Source organism: Crocodylus siamensis, chromosome 15 (assembly GCF_052110815.1).
Source record: "Crocodylus siamensis isolate JL-2025a chromosome 15, ASM5211081v1, whole genome shotgun sequence".
In the NCBI taxonomy this organism is placed as follows: Eukaryota; Metazoa; Chordata; order Crocodylia; family Crocodylidae; genus Crocodylus; species Crocodylus siamensis.
This window is the reverse complement of record NC_143409.1, coordinates 15,863,722-15,877,600: the sequence shown is the minus strand read 5'-3', so window position 1 is coordinate 15,877,600 and position 13,879 is coordinate 15,863,722. Positions and strand designations below refer to the sequence as shown.

The following is a 13,879-nucleotide window of genomic DNA, read 5'->3' as shown; positions in this document are numbered from 1 at the left end:
AAAAATATGTGTTTAAGTTAAAAACCAAAGCAACAATTATAAAGCATAGACTGATATACAGACAGATCAGTGCCGTCCCATTTCAATACTCCATAAACAAAGGAGGGACACTTCAAGGTTAAGTATGAATGTGCCACGTATTTCACTACAGGATCAGTTCGTTATATCGATTACAGGGGTCTAGCACTGGTGTTTAAACATTTTTAAAGTCTTTTTATTCTTACATCAAGCAGCTTTTTGTCATTTCCCATGTAAAAAAGCTGCATTAGTAGTATGCACTGTCAGTACTCAGAGGTCACGAGACAAAGCTGTAATCACAGATGTAACAAAACAGTGGTTAATTCAACAGGGGAGGTAACATTTCCAGTAAAATGAATTATACCAAAGTGTTTGTTTCTAAATCTACCAATTAAACTGTCTGGATTTCTGAATTCAGCATGTCCTAAATGTTAAGATTTCAGACACAAGGGAATAAGAAAAATGTGTTTTCCAGAGACACTTGGACAATCCAAATGTTCTCTGCATCCTCTGACAGCCTTGTTCCCCTTTAACAGCAATACCTCCGTTATAAAAAATGTTTAATAGAATTAACTAGAGTTATATTCAACTGTATTTGTTACTCTAATGCATCGATACTGGAACTAAATGTAACATAGGCTTGGGTTATCACTAAGTAAGGGCCCTCAGCTACATTTTCCACAAGGGCTGAAATCAGTGGACCATTTTTTTCCTAAGTAAGAATTACATGCTCAGCCTCTAATTTTTAATTCCCGCACCTTGCGGAGGGTCCTTGCTAATTCAGGAGAAAAATAAAAATCACCTACCATAACTAACAGAATACATCTCCAGATCCTTACTTTATTTAAGATTTTTTTCCGAACACACTTTCTCTCTGGAGTATTAGAAGGAGCCTGTGTCCTCCTATTGTGGTTTGATTTGCTTCCTCAAGAAAAAGCTGCCTTCAAGTGAACAACTTCAATGTCATTTTCTCCTAGCACTGAACACTTCTTAACCAGAATGTTAATCTCCATGCTTTTCTGATAATTCATCTGAGAAACATTAAGGAGAGCAAGCAACATCTGTTACTACCTGTGTTTTGATGCCGGAAAGGTAAAATAATGTTGCTTTCACCCCTAGCTAACCTCATTTTCAAGGTTATGTTCTGGTTTGGGAACACATAAAGATTACACACTACTGCCCAGTTCCAACACGAGACATCCTCAGTGTCAGAACGTGACCACATATCCTCACACCTGCATGCAGGAAATGATGAGCGATACTCCCCTGTGTAAGACTTCTCATCAATATAGCCTTTCCTTGCAAAGGGACCTCATTTTACCATCACTGGTACTCGTTTGCCATAATTCAGCTTGGCAAAAACAAAGTTGGTGAGTCTATGCTTTCCTAATGGGCCACCAGATATTAGGAAACTTTCAACAATTTAAAACCCCAGCATGTTGCAATAAGTGTTTGGGGGCTAGTGAGGAACTAACAGAAAATAGATGACTCACCTTAGAGAAACTTTGACTATTGCATGAGCTTGTTCCCCAGATAACCTACATTTCCTTTTGTTAGAGGTATACAACTCACACAGGAAAGAAGGGATGCTACTTTCTGCCCCAACTTTCCTTTCCGGTTCACTCTCTCTCTCTCAGTGGCATCCTGTTTCCTTACTATTGCTCAGAAGGAGGAAGGAAGAGCCAGGTCAGTACTCACTGGTTAATAAGCAGTTCCCATGGAACAGTTTACTTAGAAATAACTCATCTAGATTAGTCCCTATAAACCAACTCAGTTCAAGCCCTTGCACTTTAAATATAAGAAGAAAGCTCTGCATGAAACCAAAAGTCCAAAATCCTGCTTGCCCATGAAAGTTTCATACACATACAGACAATCCTAAATAATATCTAAATGATTTGGAAGACATTATATTATGTGCATACATGCACACACACATTATATATAATGCGCTCACACACCTACATAGATATATATGGAAAGGCTATCAGTACTTTGATATCTGTGTTGTCCTGGGATTCTTTTTATTTTAATGATTTAAATTTGATATCAGATGCTAGAAAAAGGGCATCATGGGTTTCATTGCCTACACATGCTGAATTTATGCATGTGGTTTCAGATTGTAACGACAGGGGTCGCCCTTGCACACCGATAGCCTGCTCAGTTCCTAATGTCTGTCTGAGGATTTCTCAGGAGCCTTCTGCATAAATGGGACATAGTAGGTCTCAATCCAGGACTGATGCTGAATTCACTGCATGTGGAGGCCACTCAAAACAGTAAACCCAGCAAAAGCTTCAAAGTTTAATTCGAGTTCACTTGAGAATGCTGCCAGTGTAATGTAACACTGTTCTTTGAAAATGGATAACGTAAGGCTGTATCAGATTATATGCTGCTGTTAGTTAAAAAAAATCTTCCACGCCAAAACAGATTTTCAATAGCTAATATAAAATTTCCCACTTCCCACAGGCAAATGCTATTGAATATTCAGCACTGCTATTTTTTTTTCTTAGCACAAAATAGTATTTCTAACACAACTCTGCAAGAAAATTAATTCATGTCATCTTGAGAAAAGCAGAATTCTGGAGAGAACTTCAGTTTGTTCTGATGGTTGAACATTGTAGGATAGCTATCTTCTCCGGAAATGCTTGCTACAATGCACTGTAAATTACTACTTGTTCTGTGCTGTAGAGCAGCACAGAGGCTACCATCAGCCTTGGGAGCCCATTATAATGGGCACTGTACAACCACAACCCTCCTTTTAGACTCTGACAGCTTCTCCTGTAACAGATGTCCTCAACCTTTCCAGAAAATCACACCAGTCTGACCTATGTAACCTTTCCAAAACCCATCTATCATCCCTTACCCTGACACCAGCAACAACTTCTTGCTCCTCCTTACTTTCATGGGTCCCATCCTACTAGGTGCTGAGCATTTTTAATTCCTACTGAAGTCAGTATTGGAATTTGTGCTGCTCAGCACTAGGGGTGTGCAAAGAGGGCCCTATTCAATTCAGATTCGATTTGTAGATTTGGATCGCTGTCCCTGATTTGATTCAGCCGAACCTGAATCTGAAGATTTGATGCCGATTCGGATATAGACACAGCTTTAAAAGTTTTTTCTACATACCTCAAGGTACCAGTGTGGCTCATGAATGCTGTGATGCTGGGGCAGATGAGGCATCCCACAGGAGTGCTTGGCAGCAAACCCGGAAGTGGACCAGAAGTACTTCCAATCCACTTCTGGGTCTGCCGGGAAGCACCCTGGGCTTCCCCACCCCACCTCCCTGGCTTGGCAATTGGCCGCAGGGAGACCCTGGGTGCCCCCCAAGACCTAGGTTGTCAGGCTGGGGGGATGCAGGGGGCCCCCCCGGCGCACTCCCCAGCAGACCCGGAGGTGGAGTGGAAGTGCTTCTGGTTCACTTCCAGGTCTGCTGCCAATTGCACTGGGGACCCCCCACACTTTAGTGGGACACTCTGGGTGCCCCAGCATCGCAGCACTCATGAGCCCCTGCTACCTAGAGGTATGTAGAAAAAACATTTCAAGCTGTGTCTATGTCCGAATCTCCAAATCTTTCCTAATCTCTTCAAATTGATTCGGAGGGTTCCAATTCGATTCAGAGAGATTAAAGCGTCCCCTGAATCTATTCAGATTCAGAGATCAGGCCACCGAATCAGGCCGAATCTCCACCAAATCGAATCAGGGACCGAAGCCTCACACAGCCCTACGCAGCACAGAGCAGGCAACATTTTGGGCCTGTAATGCTGGATCATAGCGGAATGTGTGTAAGCATCTCCTTTTGGACTGGGTATGATCCTGTCCTCCAACAGCAAACCATGCTTCCCAAAAGGACAGAACAGCCCATAAGCCCACTGTGGCTATGTCATACAAAGGAACATGGAGTGTATACACTGACCAGCACAGAGCTTGGGATCTGTGCTCCCACTGAAGCACAAAGAGTTAGTATAACAAAACAGGGTCTTTCATATGGCAGGGAATAGAAAAAAGCAAGATGGATGGATAGCCAAGAAGTAATGTCAAAAGAGAGGACGCCAGTGCTTAGGAGCTGCCGTTTTGCTCAAGTTATAAATAATTTATAACATGAAGGTGGTAATATTAATATAACCAGAAAACAACATAGGGCACAGGAAACATGCATTCTCCTTATATACCTACCGCTTTCTTTCACGTCAGGTTTTTGCACCGTTTTCCTTGTGGTTTTCTTGGGTAGTACCATTTGCTTCTTTAGCAGTGAGAAGGCCTTGGATTGCTGGGCTTCAGCCAATACTCCTATGTCCCTGAGACGTTTAAGCACTTGGGATAACAACAAGGGCTTCAGCTTGGATTGCAACAGCTGGAGAGGGTTGATACGAATTTTAGGTGGGTTGATTTCTTCATCACAGTCACAAAAGCGGAATATATTCCAAGCCAGGCCAGGTCCAAAGGCATCCATTAGAACGTATCTGGAAAGCTTAAGGAGCACATCACAAGATATCTGCTCTCTTTTCAATTTCTGGGTCAAGTTCTGATTTGTTACCAGCGGCCTTCTTTCGTCATGACTTACAAAAAATTTATTTCTAAATAGGCTGGAGAGCTTATAAGAGCCAGTAGTCCCTAGGAGAATTGTCTTACTGTGAAACAGTCCTTCATAATCCATATCCCACAAAGAAGTGTTGGGATTCAGGCTAGGTTCTGAAATAATCATAAATACAGTATAAACCTATTAAGCATAACCACAGAACACGTATCCTTTTTAAAAGAAATAAACTTTCTAGAAGGAAATATTTAAGACTGTTTCACTGTATCGGTGAATATATTTTAGCTTAGTGTACTGAAAATGTATTTGGCAGGCTTATTGCATGTGTTAATAAACCAAACTAAGAGAAGATTATCCAACAGCATATGTTAGCTACTGAAAGTTACAATTTTACTCTTTTCAGAGACTATGATCTAAGGACCATTTTGCATACTGTTTGGCCTAAACTAGTATTTTACACCAGTTGTTCTTTCTAATTTTAATGTATTTTATAGCATCTGAACCCATGACCACGGGAGTGCATTCTAGTCCATATAATTTCTACAAGAAGCTATAGTGACATCTCCCAAAGACCACAACTGGATCACATCTGAGTGGCTGTAAGATCAAATGAGCTCTTGTCTCTCATAGCTGAACAGGGGGGAAAAAACCTTTTACCCCCTTTCATGGCCTACAAGGATGCTAGATCCAGATCTGATTCAAGTCCCACTCAGGTATGTCGTCATCTTTACATAGTTGGGTAGGAACCCCACTCTCCAGATAAGTCCCCTGAAGGCAATGAGCAGAATTTGTCTCCACTTCTCAGCTAAAGCAACTGGCTTGAAGCATGAGGTCAGGCTGAACCTTTTCAAAGACTGTGATAACTGGCTTCACCCTGGAGCAAGAGGAGACCAGGAAGGAAGAACTGTGATCCCATGAAGCTTTCTGGGTTTACTTTGGAAATAGAGCAGTTACATCCTGCTCCATACTACAGGCTATGACTAAAGGCTCTATTTAGTCCCTTCAGAATAACCAATAACATAATTCAATGTGATAAAAGGCTTAACAATAAGTGACACATTTTGGGAGATGGAAATCATCGCAGATTGCTGCACTATTTAAAATGAATAAGGAAACCAAACCACCAACTTCATCACACCAAAAACAACTGAAATAATTATACAGTTTTTAAATACTCTATTTTCTTGCATACAACACACCTCCATTGAAAACATGCCTCTTGGATTTTGGGAAGAAGGATGCAGAAAGAAAAGATTTTTCCAGAGGCATGGTGGACTGCGTGACATAGAATAAATACATCCTCCTGGGAACACCAAGTGTCCAGGGCATGTGGCATCAGGAACTCCTGGAACCAGCTGCCTTACCCACCACGTCTCCTGGGATGCTACATGTCCTGGCCACTCTGTTTCCACACGGACTTACTCTAAGTCACATAAGAGCCCCAGGCAGACCACTGGGACAGCAAGAGCAAGACTCTTCGTTCTTTACTGTAGGCAGTTCCTGTAAATTGTGTTGTTTCCACATCACAAGCCTTGTCAAGATACTACCGGTTGTTGCATTGCTCAGCTGATTGCTATGGCTGCAAGGGTTAATACAGAACTCTGCCACCTTGGCAGTCACCTTTGCAGCTGCCTGGCATGAACAGTATCTCCAGGAGTGCTTCTTTCCCCACTAAGAAACCAGATTTACTGCTTAAAACATGTACTCTGATTTTGGGGCAAAGAGGTACATGTTATAGGTCAGAAAATACAGTAAAAGACAATGCGAGAGATCATGCCCTGAGAAACCTAGAATGTGCCCATAGCATCCCTACACACACTTCACTTTCTTTCCTCTGTATACACATCTGAAGGAGATGGTAAGATTTCAAGCATTTGTGTTGACTGAAAATCCTTCTTTGTGCTCTTGCATGTTTTAGCAGCTTCAAATTATATTAATTTGATTTCAAGACAATGGTTAATATCCCTGGCTGATTGGATTGGATTGTGGCATTAAAGGGAACTCAGCCTCTCATCAAGTGACTAGCCTGCGTGTTAAAGTGATATAAAATCATTAATTCTTTACACTTTAATATGCCTATTCAGGGCTAGAGTTTCAAAGCTGTGAAATATAACTCATTATTTCATACCTGCAAAATGTGACTGTTTTACTAGGTGGTAGTGGGGAATGTCATAATAATAAATCATACTTTGCTTTTCTATTCCATTTTTCAAGAGGCAAATGTTGCTAAATTCAAACTCATAAATCCCTGGTGCAATAAAATAACATTTTACAGACAGGCAGACCAAAGCAGAAGGAGGTAAAATAACATGTCCAACTTTATATAATAAAGTCAGTCCAGGAGCCTGGTACAGAACTCAGCTGACACTCAATTACCCTATTAATTGTATGCATGATTCCTACTAGAGCCAAATGAGATGGCTGATCGGTCCATAAGAAGCCAGAATCCCAGTCCCCTCTTCTAACTGCTCGATTCAGAACTCATTGTTGTAAACGGAGAACTTCCCATTAACTTCAATGGGCTTTAGGTCAGAAGCCAGCGTTTTGCAGTCTTGATGTCATACCAGTGACATGACTTAAAACATAAGCAATATCAAGGTTCCTAGCAGGTTTTCATGCTTCAATTATGATTTGGATTTACAAAACAAAATGAGAGGGATTCTGTCAACCAGGGTTATCATTTACACTTTGTCTCAAAAGCTAGATTCCCAAATAAATTTTAAAAAATCCTGAGTAATAGAAGAGGCAACTAACTCAGCTGCAGAGGAATGCTCCATGAAGTGACTTCAGAAGTCACAATCCCACTACCCTGCACAACTATGCCTGGAAATTAAACTGAACCTTGAAATACAATTTTTCTTTATGTTTAAAGTAATGCTCAGCCCCAAACACTAAATGTATTTACCCGTCTCCAGGACAGTCACAGCAAAAGCAGTGGTGCAAAGTTTATTTTTGCTGAGCAGACAATAAACAGCCTTGCCTAATGGGATAGAAGTGTCAGCCTGTCTCATCAATATAATACATTCAGCCTAGTGCAGTTTAACCTGACTTGTGTGGTTCAAGCCCAAAAGTCTTGGGCAAGAACCACAGTCATGGTCCAAGTACGGACAGCACAAGTGGGATGGCAGAAGTGAGAAGACAAACATGATCCCAGTGCTGTTTTGTGCAGGTAAGTCTTCTTGCACTATGTTAAAGCAGCCTTGTGACATACACTGCAGTAATTCTAATTGACAATTGGATCAGCGGACACAAGAGGCCAAAAATGCAACTTAGCATCCATATGGTGCATGGGCAGCACACGCTTTCCTTGCTATGCTGGCAGCAGAGACAGTAGGAAGCGGGGCAGCTCCTGAGACGGTTCTAGACTATGCATTACACTTCCCCTCAGGTATGTTTTCCTTTGCAGGACCAGTTTATAGCCAGACTGTGCTAGAAGAATATAGTTCTCTGTAAACAATGTGGTTCTCTGTAAACCATTAGCAAGCATCTTAACCCATGCAGAATATTCTCCTGCTGTATTACTTTGAGCTCATTGAAATTTTCTTGAAACAGTTTTTTCTGGTAAAAAAAACAAAGAAACAAAAAAAACACCCCAAAGGAAATTTCTTAGAGAAGTGTCAATTTTCAACTTCCTTTGTTGAACTGATTGAAAAACAAAACACAAGAAATGTAAGCCTAAAAGGAGTTATTTTTTACAGAAACCCAAACATTTTTAATGAAACATGTACATAAACTAAAAATATTTTCATGGAATAATTTTCCTGAGCAGCTCTTATAAATAAGCTTGTTTAAAATACACAGAGATATTTGAATAGACCGCACTACTGAATTTTCCCAAGCATTTCAGTTGAAATGTCACACTATGAATTTCTTTTCTTGTTATTATTACTACTACTACTAAAAATCTTCTAAACAATCACAGATAATAGATCACCTAAAACTAAAGTCAGCCAGAAAAAGATCCAAATAAGGAATGGTGATTTAGTTTTTAAAAAGAAGTAGAAAAAACACTAGCAGTGCTGACCATCTATCCTCAGGACTAGGGGTGGATATAAACGGAGGTAAGTTTATTAACAGCCCTGTGTAAAGGAATTTCCCCTCCCCATGTGTTGAAACTTAGCTAATATTATATGTTAGCTGATAATAAATAACATTATTTATTAGTGAGGCCTGAGGAAGGGTGCTGGGATACCCAAAAGCTTGTCTGTCTATCCCAATTTCGCAATGGGTCCAATGCAAGGCATGGCTTGCAAGAATTCTGGTCTCTAAGATTATTTCACTCACACTTTCCAGGGGCAGAAAAGTACCTGCAACTCTCAAAAGAATAAAGGAGATAAATATTAACATATTTAGCAGAGAAACATCAAACATTTGCACTAGGCCTTTTCCTAGCTACTAAGATCCCGATGGGGGGAAATGAACAGCCGCAACTGCATTCCCATCCTGAGGTGCATTGTGAAGGCGGGAAAAACAGGACTTGGGGCAGGGGCAAGGAGAGTCTCCCGCTGCCTCAAAAATGGGGCAGCCCTTCAACACTCCCTGCTGGGCCGGCGGACTCAGCGCACCCCCTTCGGCCCCAAGAACAGGTGTTGCCAAACGGAAAGGATCCGCCGGCCCGGCACTGGCGGCAACAGCGGCCTCGCGCCCCGCTGGCGGGTCTGGCGGGCCCTGCTCCCCCTCCCCGCGGACCTGCCCGGTCAGAGCCTGGCTCCTCTGCCACCTGCGGGGACGCTGCGGGGGAGCGGTCCCGGTCCCGGTCCCGCCCCTGCCCCTGCCCCGCGGGTACTGACGGGCTGCGCCGGCGGCGAGGGGCAGCAGGAGCAGGTGGGCGAGCAGCCAGGCGGCGGCGGCGGCGGCGGCGGCGGCGGGCCCGGGGGCGGCGAGCCCGGCTTTCCTCCTCCTCCTCGGCCGCGTGGCGGGGCGGCTCGGGGCTGCGGGACCTGCGGGGCACACGGAGCTGGGTGGGCGCGGGGCTCAGGCGGGGAGAGGAGAGGAGAGGAGAGGGGGGGGGCGGCCTTACCTGGCTCCGCTCCGCCCGGCAGCATGGCGCGCGGCTCCCGGCGCAAGGGGCACCGCAGCCACGTGGCGCCGACCCCGCTCCCGGGCGGCTGGCAGGGGCAGCCCCCCCCCGGAGCCGGCGACACTCTTGGCTGCCGCCCGCGGGCTCAGCCCCGAAGGGATCGGGCTCCTCCCGGCCAGGTCAGGGCCGGGCCCAGGGGAGTGAGAGCGGCCCCGCCGTTGACATCGCCCTGCTTACATGCGCCTCCCTGAGCCCCCCCTCCAGCAGGGACGTCCCTTTGCCAAACGGGCAGCAGCGCAGTGCCAGACGCTGCAAGAGAGTTTATGCAAGGAAAACCCGGCCCGGCCAGTGCCCATCACTTAAGCCGGGCTCCTCTTGCTGCAGAAAGGTATGAAAGGCTCTTGCCCCCCAAGGACAGACTATTTCCAAAGGATGGAGAACACTCCCCCCTACCCCCAGTCTGATTTTATGGCATGCCATAAAATGTTTTGGCTACAAATGCAACAAAGTACATGTCTGGCTTCCTTTAAAAAGTCAGTCCTCTTTTGCTCTACCTGTTTGACAAACACAGCAGTGTTCGGCTTGGGAGGGAGTCCAGCATGATGAGCTGGCTTGCGTGAGCGAGAGGTTATTTTAATGAGGACAGAATAAAACTCAAAATTGGAAGAGCTGTTCGACACCGGAGATGGGGCAGTGGTGGGGGAAACCTGCATTCAATGGGAGCGGTGAGATTACAAGAATGGATTTGAAAAAGTGTTCTGGGTGGAAATAAAGATCAATGCCCAGGGAATAATCTTCAGAAAAGGAGAGTGAACAGAAAATGGAAACCAGAGGCTCTGGGTATAGCATCAATTAGACAAGCAAATATGGTGTTTCACACTGCTAACTTGAACAGTTTTTAATGTTTGGAGAAGCAATGTCTCAGCATCTTGGCTAAGATTACCACTATTAATTATAGGAAGGACCTGGAAGAACTGGGAAAACTACAGCAGAGTAATATTGGAGAGTAAAGGATGTTTTGGGGTAAAAGTTAGATCACTTGTGCTTATAATCATTGTATGAGATGATTGGCATCTGATCAGACTCCTACATGCAGCCTGGTAAGCCCCTAACTGAAAAGAAAGAAAAATATTAACTTCAAATAATAAGCAACAGATGCCACTTGCTGTCTTTTTATACCCCATAATTCTACTTTAGAACCAAATCCAATGCGGCTGCCCTACAGAAATACAGAAGCAGGATCCACATAAGAACGTGACAGTTTGTTAGGGATCATTTATACTCTTAAAAGATAAACTGAATCCCAAAAGCTGGTTTACCAAAGTGTAAATATCATCAGTTATTAATTTGCAAAGTAACATCGTGGTAGCACTAATGCTGACTCTGATAAGGTCATATGTAAGTGCAAAATTGTATTAAAAATCTGATTTGAAATGTTGCTGTGATGGCATGGATGTTTTGTCACAGTTTAGTAGAAGTCCACTGATAATGTTTTTCCTGACAATCCAGAATATTTAATATCTTAATTCAAAACCCCTCCTCCACTGTATCGTCTTATACTACTCTTGATCCAGAAGATCCTGTTGTTGAAGTTATTCTCTTCCATGAAAGGTGAGATCTGGAAAGTTGCTTTTCTATAAGCTATTTGAGTTAATTAACAATACTTCTGAGATCCTTATGCATCAGTTTTTAATTGGCAAAAGGCTTTTCGGTGCTTGAATATAAAAGTCATTCCTCCAAAATTAGAGGATGTTACTTCACAGTTTAGTAAATGAAGACTGTTCTGTATGTATCATATATGGCTTTATATGAAAGAATTTGAAAGCATCACACAAGATTTTGCTCAAAGGATTTATTAAACGGGAACCCAAAGAAGTGAAGCTCTTCAAGAGATCTAAATGAATACGTGAATAAACTGAATTGACGGGAGAAGGAAACAGTCTAGGACAGTGATAATCTTTTAGCCTTGTGGGCCGGATAAGTGGCATGGGGCCAGTCCATGGGCACCTCCTCCCACCTCCTGCTCAGCTGCTTAGTCTGGTCCACAGACTGGGTCCAGAAATTTGACAGCAAGGGAGTGGCAATTAGCTGCCACTGCTCCCCTACTACCAAATTTCCAGAACTGTGGGGAGCCCTGAGGCCTGATGACACAGCTCTGCAGACCAGGGGTTGAGTACCCCTGGTCCAGGACTTTGAATGTGAATACTGCAGTACTCTTTTCTTAATAGACAAAAGTTTAAATATATTAATGAAATACAGATAATATGAAATGATACATACATTGATGTGTCCAGAGGGACCTATAAGTATCAAAGATTAGCAAAAAAAAAAAGGCAAATAAAAAGCTACTACATCTGAAGACACATTTGTGGTGCAAAAAAGGCCAATGAAAGAGTCCATTGTGGGTTTGGATTATATATGCAGAGGTGTCATTTGGGCTGATGTGACTACACCTGGATTACTGAACTCAGCACTGGTTTCAACCACCAAAAAAGCTACTGACAAAATGAAGCTAACTCAAAAGAGCAATGAAAAGAATGAGTGAACTAGAAGAACTGATTTATAAAAGGAAGATTAGAAGAACCAAATAGAGCTTGTCTAAACACACTCTAAACTAAATTTTGAAAGGTGATCAAAGGGGCTCAGCACTTTCTGAGAAATTAGGCCTGTCTGTTGCCTCAATGGGGCACCTGTACAAGGAAGAGACTACCAAAAATCACTAGTCACACTTTGCCTATCCCTACAGCTAACTACGGTGTGTGCTCAGGGGCTTGACTTATTGCCAGGTCCCATTATTTTCAATAATGGGAGTGAATTCAGGTAAGAGAAACCACCCCTGGGGAGGGAAAGGAATTATAGGTTGCATAGAGGAGTACAATGGAGACAAGACATGCTCACACATGAAGCTGTCAAGCTGAAACAAGAGATGAAGATTAAATAGACTCTCCAGACAGCATGTAACAAAGGGCACAGCTGGAAGCCCCATTCCTTTTGGTATTTTAAATTAAATTGGACAACATATATTGCAAGGAATCAGATCATGGGGACGGGGAGTGGAGGTGTATGACCTAAGTGACCTTTTACCTTCTTTAATTTCTAATGATTCAGGAACTACAATGAAAAATCTAATTTTCATTAATTGCTCTGTCTGTACTATTGTAGAGTAAAAGTTTTCGATCCGAGCCTTCAAGAGGCCGAGAAGCGATATACTTATACTACTTTAGCAAAATGCCCAGCATGAGCAATGTCATTCGGTGTGTCAATAATTATTGCATACTAAAAATTGAGGTGATCCATTTTGTGACTTATCTGTAACCCCTGTCAGTGAGCAGGTTATAAAGACATGGTTTGACACTTAGACTCGTCAATGAGTGGATTGTAGAAGGACGTGGCTTGACACTTCAGACCTGTCCATGAGTGGGTAGAAGGATATGATTTGGCACTTCAGACCTTAGCCAGCAGGATGCAGGTGGATGTAAATGAAGATGATGATTGGATGCTGGTATGCTACAGCCTGTGACCGCAAAGGTTATTCACCATCTCAGTAAGCCATGAGGAAAATATAACCATACCACAAATAAGTTGTAAAACATGACTGGTTTACTCTCAGAACCACAGAAACATGATTCAGTATTTGACAGAACGTAAAATGCGTAAGCAACCGTAGGATTGTTGGTTGTAGGCGTGTTGGTCTAAGGACGTAGGCAGCCAAGGTTCTTCGGGCAGATATGATATCTTTTATTAGACCAAACGAAAGTTAGAAAACTTGTTCTTTGCAAGAAATAGTTAGAAAACTTGTTCTTTGCAAGCTTTCGGGCACAAACACCCTTCTTCAGGCATACTGATTAGCAGACTCTCGATATGCCTGAAGAAAGGTGTTTGTGCCCGAAAGCTTGCAAAGAACAAGTTTTCCAACTATTTAGTTGGTCTAATAAAAAATATCACATTTACCCAAATCCTTTCAAGAAACTATAGCAAATATGAAGTGTCACAATTTGCCTGTCAGCGCTTAACATCCTGCCAAGCATTTCTCATGAGATCTCCAGGACACCTGGCCAGCAGACTTTGGGGATCCTGACACTGAAGTCCTCCACAACTTGCAATTGTGCCGCTGCAGTATGTAACGTTATGCTGTGTATGCTGTGCACTAAGCTTGTAGTTTGTTCATAAATCAAGCCAATTACCAGAATTGCTCCTTGGTCTCCATCACTACTTCATCCACCAATCCCAAAGTTATTCCCAATATTCCCAAGAGCCCTACTCAGAACCAAATCTCAGAAACAGTGTATACACCTGCAGTGCTAACATTA

General features: G+C 42.9%; 1 protein-coding gene across 1 annotated transcript in view; it reads right to left on the bottom strand.

Moving 5' to 3' along the window:
* The window catches only part of CEMIP2 (cell migration inducing hyaluronidase 2), a 72,060-nt gene extending 61,947 nt beyond the window's left edge, over positions 1-10,113 (bottom strand). The window contains exons 1-3 of the mRNA XM_090028489.1: positions 9,570-10,113; positions 9,340-9,489; positions 4,189-4,704 (exon numbers count right to left, since the gene is read on the bottom strand). Coding sequence (XP_089884615.1) covers positions 4,189-4,704; positions 9,340-9,489; positions 9,570-9,594 — 691 coding nt within the window. The 5' untranslated portion in view covers positions 9,595-10,113. The remainder of the gene's footprint in view (positions 1-4,188; positions 4,705-9,339; positions 9,490-9,569) is intronic.
* Between the last annotated feature and the right edge of the window lie 3,766 nt (positions 10,114-13,879).